The 14,551-nt window shown below is 39.9% G+C and overlaps 1 protein-coding gene across 1 annotated transcript in view; it reads right to left on the bottom strand.

The window, feature by feature from the left end:
- GLCCI1 (glucocorticoid induced 1) overlaps positions 1-8,365 on the bottom strand; it is a 112,529-nt gene extending 104,164 nt beyond the window's left edge. The window contains exons 1-2 of the mRNA XM_021689535.1: positions 8,227-8,365; positions 6,895-7,857 (exon numbers count right to left, since the gene is read on the bottom strand). Of these exons, the coding sequence (XP_021545210.1) occupies positions 6,895-7,857; positions 8,227-8,365 (1,102 nt within the window). The remainder of the gene's footprint in view (positions 1-6,894; positions 7,858-8,226) is intronic.
- Positions 8,366-14,551: the final 6,186 nt, after the last annotated feature.

The raw sequence follows: 14,551 nt of genomic DNA, 5'->3' as shown, positions 1-14,551 counted from the left end.
TCTATTAAGGAATAACGTAGTCACACATTGCTTCATTCCACTTTCATCAGAAAAAAGACAATCCCGGGGCACCTGGGTGGCTCAGTCGGGTTAAGCATCCAACTCTTGATTTCATCTCAGGGTCATGAGACTGAGCCCTGTATCGGACTCCATACTGGGCATGGAACCTGCTTAAGATTCTCTCTCTCCATCTCTTAAAAAAAAAAAAAAGACAATCCCAAAAGCAAATTTATAGAATCAGTTATAGGGCAACTCTAGTTGTCAGTCAATGCTCATTCAATCTTATATTCAATACGATCTATAATAATTATTTTGTTAGGTATGTAAGTATTAATAAAGCTAAACAAGCCACAAAGAGTTCACTTATGTTTTGTTTGTTCTGCTTAAGAAAACAAGTGCATGATACCTTTAGAAAGTTTATTTCTTAGTAATGTAAAAGTTAAAATTAGCTATATGGACTATTCACAAAAGTTCTCCCTGTGGTTATACCAGCTAAATAAGGAGTTATTACTGTCAGTAGGTGGTAGGTATTTGATCTTTAGTAACACTAGGCAGCAAGTTGTAGCAGTTTATGAAACATTCAGATGTTTAGTAGATTTAATTTTAATGACTTGTTAAGACAATTTTGGACACTGATTTTGCCACACAATAGTGGGTTTCACCAGTTTCTTCCATTCATCCTTATTTTTGGTGAGCCATCATTAAGGTACAACATGGTGGCACTTCATTAAGCTACAAACATTCACAGTTCAAACCCACAAATTGCAGTGATAACTTCTTAGCTCTTGGGAGGGCTGAATTAACCTAGCACCAGTTGCTGAGACAATCACTTGAGACCAGTCTCTGCTTAGTGATTCCTGAAGCATTCATTACTTTACCACCATGTGTAACTAACTTCTAACATTCGTGGAGAAAAGTACTTCTCACTATGATTCAAGGACAGCACAAATTCTAGATGGGAAGAGGGCCAGAAACAGTCAAGTTCATATCCCTGAGTCCTTAGGAAGAAGGATTTCTCACTTTCTTGCCCTCTCTCACACACACTTACACTTTTAAGAACAAATGGAGAAATACGACCAATCCATATATATTCTATTCCGGTTACATTCACCATCCCGTGTCTTACATGTTTAGACATTCTGAAAATGTCAAGGCACATCCTAGCAAAGTGTAATAGTGCTGTGAAAACAGAAAACCTATTCTTTAGTAATTCTTCTAGCTCAGAAATCACAGCTGGTCACCAATATCAGTCTTTTTGAGTTAGGAGCAATGGGATAGTCTTGTGGAATAAACGCTAGATCTGGAATCAGAAGATTTGCACTTCAAATGCACTTCCTTGATAAATGAACATATACATTGCCTAGTATATAAAAAAGCACTAAAATGCTTTCTTCCTTTCTACCTACAACTAGAGACACAACATAATACAGGGGAAGTTACTCAGGTATTCATGAACTTGCCTCCTCCTGTTATTTGCCTCAATAACATTCCTTTGAAAACAACACTGCTCAAAGGTATCTGCCATGTTTGTCCCTAAACCGAAATACTGGAGAGGTATTTTTCTCTACAATTGTTCATAATGTAAGGAAAACCCTTATTTTCTTTCTTTCTGATCTGTTTTGCAGAATAAGCACAAATCTTATTCTTTCAGAATCAGCCGGATGATGGGTGGACTCATGGTCAGTTTAAGGGGTCCAGATAAAGGGTGGAGGGGATTTCTGGCTCTTCCATCAGTTCCTCAGGCTCCCCATTATTAATAGGTGAGTAGTGTTATCTCTTTCCTCCACTTTTGGCAAACTCAATTAAAAGACCATCAGTCTCAAAATCAACCTCTTGTTAAAATACAAGTATAAAAGGACAGAAACAGCACCACTGATTCGGTTTCCTTATCATTTAATAACAAAATTATATATTGAAGACAAAATACAACAGCGCCAGCACAGGTGCTGTGGAAAAGCCTGTCTTGGTGGTGTCCAGCAATTTTAAACACTGGAGAAAAGACTGAACTAAAATTAAGACTATCATGGCTGTCAGTATATACTCTTTGGCAGACTATTAGCGACATGTGAAAGTTTTGATAAAACAGGTGTCTAGAAATTTGTTTAAATTTCAGACTTAAGAAAAACCTTCTCCTATTAGCCATTTACTGAACACTACCATTTATTTCCATTGTTATTCATTGCCATGGAGCCCAATTATTTGTTTTCTTATTCACATTTAGTCTGCATTATCACAAATAAAATAAAGACCACAAGGATGTCATTACTCTTCAGCATTTCCCAATGCATAATTCCTAATTTGCATTAAATCCTCGAAGAAATGTACACTGCAGTGAATGACATGTCCTTCTGTAATAAGTACTGTAAATAATGAAATCATCTTTAGCTCAATATACACACACAAAACTACACATACAGTTAAATTGACCAAGGTGCTTTTATATATCTTAGGTGTATGATATTCAATATGCTTAGCATACATTATTTGAGAGGAATATAATCTTTGAACATAAGACAGTAGTTTAAGAAGAAATAACTCCTATAATTTCACTTATCTATTTAAGTGAACTAGAAATCTTATGCACCATAACTGATGGGAAAAGCTAAATAATCAATGCTGCTGATACTTAGTGTAGTTCTCAAAGGCCTAAAACCTTTCTCAAAAACCAGTATTTGAAACCTGTCATTTTAGAAACAAAACAAAACAAAAAACCCTACAACTCTTAACTATTTTTACTCAAGTACAGGAAAGCTTTGAAATAATTTCCTCTAAGCACTCAAAGAAAATTAATTTTAAAAGAGGGGGCCATGAGAAGGACTTTAATTTCTAAGAATACCCTGAGAGGTAACTTTGTATGAAGAGAATGTCTGAGTATCTCTAAAAACTGAGGGGAGAAAAAAGTAATTAAAAATGTTGCATTCCACAAACTGAGCATAGCATAAAAATGACTCAAAAGGGAAAATTTAATGAAAAGATTAAAAAACTGAAAGCAAATTAATTGATTAAAACACAAAGACATACACGTACACATTGCATGAAGTCATTCAACATTACATGCTGGCTGGCTTTGTATTTTCTTTTAAAATACAATCATAACTTCTTAATGCATAAAACAATAAAGCTCTCAATAATAATCATGAAAAATTCTAATCAAATTTCACTCTAGAGTTAGTCAGTAATCTGCTAGCATATTAAGCCTAAATAAATGTTATGTTAAACCAGGAATCAACACATGCTATTTTCCATAACAGGAGCCATATAAATTACAAGCTCTTCCATGTTTTTTTAACTAGATTTGGTACACTTAAGAATCAGCAGTATTGTCCATCCAGAGTACTCTAATGCAACTGATTTTATATCTTTTAGAATTTATAATTCATCCTAATGCTCAATCCTTTAAAAAAAAAAAACCACAATAGGATCTGCTACTTACTATCTTATCTTGCACAGTAAAATTGTGAGCATTTGCTAGGTTTCTAAATCCATAGGTTTTGCTCTGAGGTTTCAGAAAAAAGCAACTTTATTTTCTTTGGTTATTACATATGATTTTAGCTTACAGATTATTAATTTTTAACACTAACATCCTGCTATATTCTCATTTGAGTTGTCCTATTTATTTCAAAGGTAGACTTTATGTATTACCATTACAAAAAAATAACTATTTGCATAATACTTTATGATTTTACATCTATTACAAACACATCACAGGGAGCCTGAGGATGCATTCAGCAGCTTGTCATTCACCACTTCAAAACCCTTCAGAACCAAACAAGGGGGAGGGTGACATTTTGCTAATGGCAGAAGTAAAGAAATGAATATAAATAACAAACCTTGAAGTTTTAAAAAATACAAACAAAAATATGATCCACATGCATAAACAAGATAGTTTTAATTTGTAAAAGTCCAGGTAAAGATGTATGTGTCTTCTGTTATGATACCCTTTTAAATTATCTAAAACTGTGCTACAAAAATAAAGAAAACTGCCATCTTGTTGAATTTTATAAACTAATATATTAAAATTTGATTGTACCTCTTTACAGAATTCAGCTTTTCTTCAGCTTTGTGAAATAATCTGAGTATCCTTTCTTTATTACTACTGATTTAACCCTATAAATATGCATAGTAAGAATGTTTAAGAGGGAAATAATAATGATCCAACATGTTTAGAAATCATGTTGTTCCATAATTTCTTCTTGGTAAAACAATTACAAAGAAAAGTGTTTAAAGCTTCTGTATTTTCTTCCATAACCACCAGTCCAGATAAAAAAAAAAATACTGAATGCTCAATTATGACATCTCCAGTCTAAATGCTCATAGCACTTGAAGCTTTTTGTAAACAATATGCCTCTATACTACATACATATCCCTTGAACCACCAGCTACTTAATTTAACATTTTTAAATGTAGTTTCAAATGCAGTGTAACACCATCTTACACACACACACACACACACACACACAGAGGAGTGTGCAGAAAAGGAAGGAGGTGGAGAGCAAGAAATGGAGCACGTTGTTGTTTTTCATTCATGCAGTATAGTGATGTCAGTGTCTGCAGCAGCAGCGGCCGCGGCGGCAGGAGCCTTGACCTGTGGAGGCTAAAATCCACTGAAGTCAGAACCTCACAGAATTCAAAAGAAACTGAGTAGATAATGTTTGAAAAAATGTTCAAATGTTCATAGAATGGATTTTAAATGGCTAAACAGAATAGATTAGTTGCACAGTTTTAATATGGGTAGAGAGGAGCAAGGCGGGATGTGGAGAAGTAACATAAAGGTAATATAATCAGGGAACTGGGGGCTCAAGAGCCTGCATTCAAAATCCCTTAAATGTAAGAAACTGACAAAACCACCTGGTGTTAAAAACAGCAGAAAAGCCTCTTCTATTCCCAATACAAGCTCTGTAGTGATGCAAATCTGTCTGCTGCACAACCAGACTCAGGGAAGTGTTTTCATCATGATTACATTAAAATTGCATTAAACTCAGATATGCCACACTACAACAAGGGGGATAGTTTAAGCCTGATCACAAATTTCATTAAAACTACTTTATGATGGACCATGTAATTCTTAAGCAATTAAGGCTTTTGAAGGATGCAGAAAAACAAGTTGTACTATGACATGTTGTAAGATGTTAGTGTTTATCAAAAGGGGAGCAGGCACTAGATGGCCATTATCCTGTTGCAGCAAATACTCTTACTTTGCCCACAAAACCCTCTGTACACAGTCTGAAATGCTTATTCTATGGCTGTTACATTAGTCCCTAAAAGAAAATCCCAAAACTCAATCTATGCACTGTTGAAGTTAAATCACTCAAAAATTTCTCTAACTGCTGCCTTCTATTTGTTCTTTTACCTCTCATTTCATATAGCTCCAGAAAATGTGCAAGGGAGCTGCATATGGCATTAATCTGTTAGAAAATGGTGGCCTTTTCTATAAAATACAGCCAAAGATGTGTGTTCAGTTGTGGTCATTATTAGGGCGATCACGTTGTTTTCATTCATTCATTCAGGATTTGCTGGAGGATGTCAGTTTCTGCAGCAGCTGGCTTGACCTGGGGGAGGAGTGGGGGAGCAAATTCCTCCTGGTGCATACAGATTACAGGAGGTATTTCTTGGTGCTCATGTACACATACCACTGCACTACATCCTACTCTGCCACACCATCAAGTGGTCTGAAAACAAGTGCCTTAGCAACATGCTAATTACCAGCCAGAAATATTAAAAAAACACCACCACCAAAACTGCAATCCATCATAACATAATCACTTTCTCCAAGTCTAGGTCTTTCATTAAAAAGCTCCATTAAAAAAAAAAAAAATTTCCACATACCACATCAACGTACAGAGCTCCACAGTGTTTCCCTTCCAAGCAGAGAGTTTTCCACTCGGTATGATCAGTTGTCTCCACAATGCTGCTGCAGCAGCAGCATCTGTAGCTCTAGCCTGGTATCTAATTATATTAGCTACACCACTCTCCCTTATGAGCTTTAAGTCCCTGTTTTGGCTAATCTTCCTTTTCTCCCCCAGGACCCAACTAGATCATGCACTGTGTCCCCAGACATAAACAAAACCAAACCAAAACACAAAACATTAAGGGAAGCCGACAGCATCCACTAGCTCACCATTACCTTTGACACCTAACAAAAAAGAAACTTGAGATCCTTTAACAGCTCAACTGAACTGTTAAGTGTATTTAAAAATGGAAGGAAAAAGTGAGCACACTCCACAAATAGGTCTTCAGAAATTTACCATGAAAATCTTGAGTTGGGCATAGACGATTTTCAGCGAAGTACTGCTCTGATGCATATGACTATATAAAGTAGAAAAAAAGAGACCAAAAAAAAAAAAAACACCCCACCAAAACACTATACACTTCAATTGCATATCCAAAACTGTCTCTTCTACACATCCAACAGATATCCTCATAACTAATGCCATCACCCTTCCAAAAAAGAAGAAATATATATATCCCAGTAGTCACAGACACGTTAGGAACTTTGTAGGAAAGCACAAAGAGGCTGTGGATTACAACCACCACCTTATCGGCTGCCAGAGTTTGTGTGCGTGTATTTTTAAGTGTTTCGCCCAGCTCCTCCTTCCCCTGCTACCAACAGCAAACACATGAGTGAGCTAATCAGCTCACAAACTGAAAAACCTTTCGATGCAGGCGAGTGATGGAAGATAAAATCTGAGGGGCGGCATGTGGGTCAAATAAAAGTTGCTTTTCAGTTCGCTCCTCCAAGCCCCGCAACGACCGCAGGGAGGTGAGATTCCCAAAGCCACTTTCACACCTTCGATAATGCACTAGCAAAGAGAAGCCCGGAGAGGCTGAAGTTTCCACGGAGGGAACCGTCGGGGAAGACGCAGCCCGGGAGGACGGAAGGGTTGGGCTCGCTACCTCTGCACACGGGCGAGCCGGGGCTCCGTCTCTCAGGTGAGTTGCTCCTCCGGTGGTTCTCGGGGGACCGTCTCGGGCGGCCCTTGGCCCGCGGCGCCTGCTCGGTCGGGGCCGCGGCTGCGGCCGGCGGCAGCGTCGGGCTGGGCGGGCTGGGGCCGCGGGCCGCACCGGGCCCCGGGAGGTTGCCCAGCGAGGCGGCGGCGGCGGCGGCGGGTGGGCGCGTGGGACTGTGCTGGCTGCCCCGCAGGAGCTGGTAGGGCACCGTGGCGCGGATGGGCTGCAGCAGCCGGCCGGCTCCCGCAGCCGGGGCGCAACCCACGCCGCCGCCCGCACCGTTCCCGTTGCCGGCGGAGGGGGCGGCGGGCGGGGAGCCCGCGGCGCTGCGCCGCATCCTCTGCGGCGGGGGATGAGGGGTCTGAGAGGAACTGGAGGAGGAGGCAGTGGACATGGTGGCTCCGAGGGCCCGGGACGACGCCGGCCGACACGGAGGCGCAGAGCGGGAGGCGCGCGAGCGTGTGGGAGCCGGCGCGATAGTGCGTGCGAGTGTGTAAGGGGGAGGGGCGGGGGTATCGGGGAGGAGGAGGAGTCTCTCGGCTCCCCCTTCCCAACGCGCACCCCCGCCGCCTCGGCGAGGGGGGGGAGGGGAAGGCTGCGAAAACAAACGCCCAACGGCCCCAACCGGCGGGCCGTGCTCGGTGTGGCGGTCACGGCCGGGGCCGCGAGGAGCCCGGAGCCGCCGCCGCCCCGGGCATCGCGCTGACAGGGGAGAGGGGCAACAGTCCGGATCACGCAGCCTCGGGGGCCGCTCGCTGCCTCGCAGGGCTGCACGCGCGGGATCGCCCAGCAACTGCACGCAGGCCCGGACCCCTGCTTCTGGGGATCGGGACAGGAGGAAAGGGCCTCGAGGTGTCTCGCTCTCCGCGGATCCCGCGCCACCGCAAACACCGCCGCCGCCGCCTCCGCCTGCTCCTCACTCCAAATGGCAACTGATTTCTCCACCCGCACCCCGCCCCCGGCACCGCCTCCCGGCCCTCGGACCCGGCAGCTGCCGCAACGAGCATTCCCATTGGCTCCGCCGCTCTCCACCAGAACTCGAGTGATTGGTTGGGGAGTAGGAGTGAGAGGAGCACTTGCCAATGAGAGTGGTGCGTGCTACTTTGGAGGCGGGGCGTGAGGGAGTAGAGAGTGAGGAGGGGGCTGGTTGTGGACGCAGGGAGAGGCGTGAGAGTTGACAGCCTTTGAGGTGAGAGCGAGAGTTTGATTGGGCTGCCGTAGGAAAGTGGGTCCGTGCGTGTCCTGCGTGTGCCCCGACACCCAAAGACACACGCACACCCCGGTAAGCCAGTTGCGAGGGCTCCACCCTCCTGCGCCGATTGTACAACTTGAGATAGACGACACTTAAGGCTAACTTTACTTTGCAAGTACACCTGTTCTCTTGGGACGTTTTAGAGTTGGAACCAGAAGAATCCATCCCTTCCACTCTAACTATAGTAATTTGAGTTTTTGTGGCAAGTAGACTGACTAATGGATCAAAAGAACTTCAAGGCATCAAAAGCAAAGTCTAGAAGCTGGCCTGAACCAGAGGCCAATATTTTTATAAAAGTCTATCCTTAGATTTGTAGTTATGCAGTGAAAAGAGAATCCAATCTTAGGTTCCAAGACAATAACTGAATTGCAAGGGTTAACAAGGAATTGTACATCATTACACCATCAGTTAGATATATTAATGGAGGGCACCCTGTTGCCTTTCCCCAGAAGCAGATGGCCTCTTGGGAGAAATAAATACCAGACTTAATGTAACAATCCACTGTGGTAAATTTAGTTTTTATTCTGCAGTGAGACTGAAGAGATATGAAGATTTTGGATGACTATCAAAAACCTAAGTTTACCCCATAGTAAACCAAGGTTTTAAACCTTAGGCAGAAAAAAAATAAATACACCTTAAGCAGGAACAGTTAATTTAAGGGTCTACATCAGATACTCTCTATTAATTTCCATGAGATAATGAGAGAGAAGTGGGTTTTCAGATTGGTTTACTCTTGGTGTCTGCCCACACTGACAAGGTTCCTTTGATTTTAGGCACTATATGCAGGGTTTAGTTTCACTTAGAGGAGTCATCCCTCTCTGCTTCCTTGTGCTCTCAGTCCAAAAAGCATACTAGCTTCTATAAAAAGTAGATGAAACCCAGTAAAAATTCAAGAATTGCATCCAGTACTTCCCATTAAGAACAGTGGTAGTTCCTCACTTTATCACACACTAGAATAATAGCTAACATTTAATGAACGTTCATCACGTGCCAGCCACTGGTCTAAGAATGTTTTATGTGTTAACTCATTGAGCTCTACTATAATCCACAAGGTAGATATGTTCTCAGCTAAAGCACAAAAAAGTTAAATGTCTTACCTGAGATTACTTAGTGGGGAGCTAAGAATCCAACCTAGGTGAACTAACTTGAATCTGTGAGTAAGCCCTCTGTTCTAGCACATCACAGCTTAAAGCTGTGGATTACATGATTGCTAGAGTATTTACAACAGTCCATGAGTGTGAGATAAGTTCCCATTAGTTCAAAAGAAATTTTACAAGTGAAGATAGCCACTACCTATATGTTTTTCTTTCCACAATAACATGTATTTTAGTTATACATACAGTAAATTCTCTTTTAAATTTGGTGTAATTGATCTATTGTGTTAGTTTTTCCATCTAAAATTAAAGACTCTTCATTAATTAGGAAATTGCATTCTTTTATGAGGAAAAAGCAAGTAGCTTCTTTGCAATGACTTTTTTAGAATATCACAAAAATCTTGAAAGATTAAAATATGTGAAGTTAAAAAAAAAGCTAGTAAATTACTAAGTTGTTGATTTGATTACAGCATAGTTTCATTATAGAAATGTCCTCTCTGGCCACTCCTAAATATAAGTATGGAACAACCTCAACACATTAGATTACAATAATTCTAAATTTATACCAAGCCACAGTCATAATGACCAATACTTGATTTGGATCTAAAACCACATACCTAGCCATATTTTAAAGGCTTTCTATGTCTTTCAAATCTACCATAGCCAATTAAATCAGGCATCTAAAACAAATCTAAACAACCCACACAGAGAACTACTATGACATTAAAATCCTATTTTCAGTTACTTATAAGTCATCATGACCTATTTGGATGTTCAATCAGCTTCTCTTTGCTAAAGAAATCTTGATCGTCTCTTAAACCTTTATTCTTGCAAAATAAGTACTGATCTTCATATGTAAGGAATTCAGGCTCCAAACAAATCAAAGATGGGCTAAAATAAACTAAACCCTGCTTTCAAATGTCCATTTGTTGAGTTCTTAATAATGTTTTATTCTTATCAAGGATGAGAGTAGGCTCTCAGGGCATAACAGAAACTTTAGGAAAATGTTCTCCTCAGGAAACTGGAAAACCTTTGGAAGGAGGTGTGGGTTGCTTGGCTAGCGGGGCACTGTTATACTACTGTGCTAGCTATGGGATAGAAAGGTCCAGAGCAGATTATTTCTATTGGTTGAATATAAGTGGGACAATCTCTGCAAATTCTATAGGAGACTTAATGTTAGTAATGATCTCTTTCCTATGTTGCCCTGTCTAGAAGAAAACAACATTGAAAAAACAATTTGGTGGCATGGGAACCACCTTTGTTCCCAGTAGCCTTATGTCTTGGCTGTCTGTGGGACAGAAATCCACCATTAGCTCATTTGAGGTAAAGTTCTATTATATTTACTTCTTAGTTCATATACAGTAATGGACATATTTTGGATTAAATTTACACTTGGAATCAGTGGCTACATATGATTAATATGCAGGCCCATGGGGAGAGAAAATGAGGTAAAGAAGCATTGGGCCTACTCAGCTTTCAAGACTCTTTTTTCTGGTTTCATCCAGGTTTGCCAGGCTGCACATCCAAGGTTCATCCAAATCTAAGAGGCAGGCCAGGCTGTCAGTATTAGCAATGAGGTCATGGCTGAGAGACAACACTAAACAGATCTGCACTGATGTTCATCTTAAGCTGATTAAACTCTCTTGTAGGTGGATTCTTTATAGCAACAACAAAAAAAGCCTTGCCTGAATTTTTGTCCCTGGCAGATGCTTACAGTAATACTCCTTACTGCTTGTGACAGCCTACGTGCGCCTTTGCACTAGGGGTTCCCTCTGCCTGAAAAGTTCTTGCCCCAGATACCCACGTGGCTTGCTCCCTCATTTCCACCAGCTCTTGACTCAGACGTCACCACCTTCATGATGAGAGCTTTTCTGAAAACCCTTGTTAAAATTGCAAGCACCCCTAGGCATTTTCTATTCTCTATCCTACCTTCTTTCCCCCAGAAAACCTATCACAATCCAACCTATTATATATTATAGTTATTTTGTGTTCTGTCCGTCTAGAATGTAAGAGCTGTGAAAGCAAGACTTTTTATTTTATAACTGCTGAATCTTCACAACAGTGTTGGTACATGGTAGACAATCAATATTTGCTCAATATTGTTGAAAGAGTAGCAAATTTTTACCAGTGCTTGTTGAACCCAAACTGTGCCTTTTATCAGAAAAATATATATTTATAACCATGGGTAGATCTGCTGAAAAGACATAGCCACAGAGTGGAAAAATGTTCCATGTGGCTCCTATAAACCATACAGATATTTGCATTGGAGGTGGGTGTTCAAAAAAAGAGCACATCTTGTATTCTGGTCCTTATACAGGCAAAGTGAAAAGTATTAGTCCTGTTGGATATTGGGGGCTCATCAGAGGTTGGAAATGGACAGTGAAATTGGTGATGGAGAAACAAGCAGTTGAAATTTGCAGGAAAAAAAAAAACCAAGTGAAATTGACAGAGAAGCACAGTTGAGGACAGTTAGGGAATGACATCTGCTGATTTCTAGTCTGTTCTCTCTCACTGTTAGGAACAGTTATTCCCAAGAGGCCTGTATAAAGGAACTGAAAAAAATTGTATTTAAGTGGAAAGGAACATTTCATGTAAATAATCAAATTTTTGCTTTCTTTTTCCCTAGCTTTATTGAGATATAATGACAGAAGATTATATAAGTTTAAGGCGTACAATGTAATGATTTTGCACTATATAGGTCTATAGTGCAAGATTAACACAATAAGTTTATTTAACATCCCTTACTTCACATAGTTACATTTGTGTGTGTGGTGAGAACTTTTAAAATCTATTTTCTTAGCAACTTTCAAATATATAATATAGTATTGTTAACTACAGTAACCTCACTGTACATTATAGCTCCAGAATTCATTCATTTTATAATTGGAAGTCTGTATCTTTTGACCACCTTCTCCAATTTTCCTCACTCCCCACCCCCTGCCCCTGGTGACCACCAATCTGTTCTCTGTTTGATAAGTTTTGGGGTTTTTTGTTTTTTAAGATTCCACATATAAGTGAGAATGTATAGTGTTTGTCTTTCTGCATCTGACTTATTTCACTTAGCAAAATACCCTCAAGTTTCATCCATGTAATTACAAATGGCAGGATTTTTTTTTCTTTTTTATGACTAAATAGCATTACACTGTATTATATATATTTTATATTTATATACATTTCCATGTCTTGGCTATTGTAAATAATGCTGCAATGAACATGGGATTGCAAATACCTCTTTGAGAGACTCATTTCATTTTCTTTGCATATATATCCAAAAGTGGGATTTACATAGTAGTTCTACTTTTAACTTTTTGAGGAATTTCCATACTGTTTTCCATAGTGGCTGTACCACTTTACATTTTCACCAACAGTGCTCAAGCATTCCCTTCTCTCACCTCACCCGCACTTGTTACCTCTTGTCTTTTCTGAAAAAGAAATTCTAACAAGTGTGAGGTGATATCTCATTGTGGTTTTGATTTGCATTTCCCTGATGATTAATGATGTTGAGCATCTCTTCATGTACCTGTGACCATGTGAATATGTTTTTTGGAAAAAGTCTCTGTTTAGGTCCTTTGCCCATTTCCTTTGCCGTGCAGAAGGCTTTTTAGTTTAATGTAGTTCCATTTGGTTGTTTTGCTTTTGTTTCTTGTACTTTGGGCGTCATATCCATAAAATCCTTGCTAAGACCAATGGCAGGGAGCTTTTTCCCTCTGTTTTGTTTCTAAAAGAAGTTCAAAAGAAGCAGTAGATATAGTGGACATTTTATTTTTAAAGGATAAGTATGTAATTATTCCTACAAGGATAGAAAACAGTGATGAGGACCCCCAGTTTTCCAGCTTTCATTTCCTCAGCAATTTCTATACCCAACTATGATGCTGGGGCATATTCCCTAAGCTGATATACAAGTTGGCTTTTATCATTTAACTAAAAGACTATATTGTACAAAGATAGGACATTCAGAGGCTAAAGATGTGGGGACCAAAGAAACTGCAAATATTCTCTTTCCACGCTGTGGCATTCCATTTGTTTTAGTTCCAAACATGGTGTCAACAATGCATGAGAGCAGTAGTAGTCCTGTGAAGAGAGTATGCTTGATTATCATAGTGTTATTTTATTTTTTTATGAGACTTTAGAGTGATCAAAATGTGTCGTGGGTTAATTTCCTGTTATGTGTCTGAATTTTACTTTTTACTACATGAGTGAGTTGAGGAACTGTTGTTAAGGTGCAATCAATTCATCAGCAGTGCTTAACGAGAGAAGTTTCTTGTTATTATTTTAAGTTTTTTGTAGTACACAATTTTCAGTGTCCTACTCCACATCCTATTGAAAAGGCCTGTACTAATACATTTAATAGGCCTATATGAAGGTTTACTAGCACATCACTAGCAGCAGGCTTCATCAAGTTCCTTATTAAATGTCTTCAGAGTGTCAGACACTGTTGTATACTCTGTAGGGCACACTGGTTCTCACATTGGTAAATTGTGGTCTGTCAGAGGCAAAAAGCTATGCCTACAAATCAAGGTAAAAATGATGTCTAGACATGTCTTCGAGAGGAGAGAGGTATAATATGGAAGTGATGGGAGGGAAAGACCTCTTTTTAGGAAAGACATCAGGAAGAAGAATATGAGGAAGTCTTGTCATTAGGAAGACACAGGATATGTTAGGAGACAATTGGACAGTCTAACTTGATTGATTGTTAATGAACAATAAACCTGGATCTGCTGATGACCGGCCATGGAGGTTGGTAGGCAAGGCTTGTACTTTATATAGAGTATGCAGTGAGGAGCTGTCAGATTCTTGAGTGGGTGAAGAAGACATGAGTGGAGCTGTGCTTCGTGAAGATTGACGCAAGGACAGTTTCTAACCTGGATCGGAGACTGCATACTGGAAGATGATTTAGCAGACTTGGACAATAATCCATGTGAGTTTATGTAATGAGAGTTAGGGGAATGACAGAGGATGTGGAGAGGAGGAAAAGATGAAAGTGATGGACCTTCTCAACTGATAGACCTTGGAAGTAGATTAGACAACTCCGAAGCTTTAGGATTGTAATGGTGGCAGGATAGTAGTGGCTTGAACAGGGCAGCTAGGAAAATGAGTAGGTTTGGTGAGAAGATAATTATGAATTCAGCTATAAATAAAAGAACCAAAAGAACTTTCTTTCCTTCTTTCTTTTTCTTTTTGTTTGTTTGTTTCTTTCTTTTTTCTCCTACTTAATTTTTAAAAATTTTAATTACAGTGTAGTTAACATATAGTGGTA

The sequence above is a fragment of the Neomonachus schauinslandi genome, chromosome 12, assembly GCF_002201575.2.
Source record: "Neomonachus schauinslandi chromosome 12, ASM220157v2, whole genome shotgun sequence".
Taxonomy (NCBI): domain Eukaryota; kingdom Metazoa; phylum Chordata; class Mammalia; order Carnivora; family Phocidae; genus Neomonachus; species Neomonachus schauinslandi.
The sequence above is the reverse complement of the archived record's forward strand: the minus strand, read 5'-3'. Positions and strand labels throughout refer to the sequence as shown.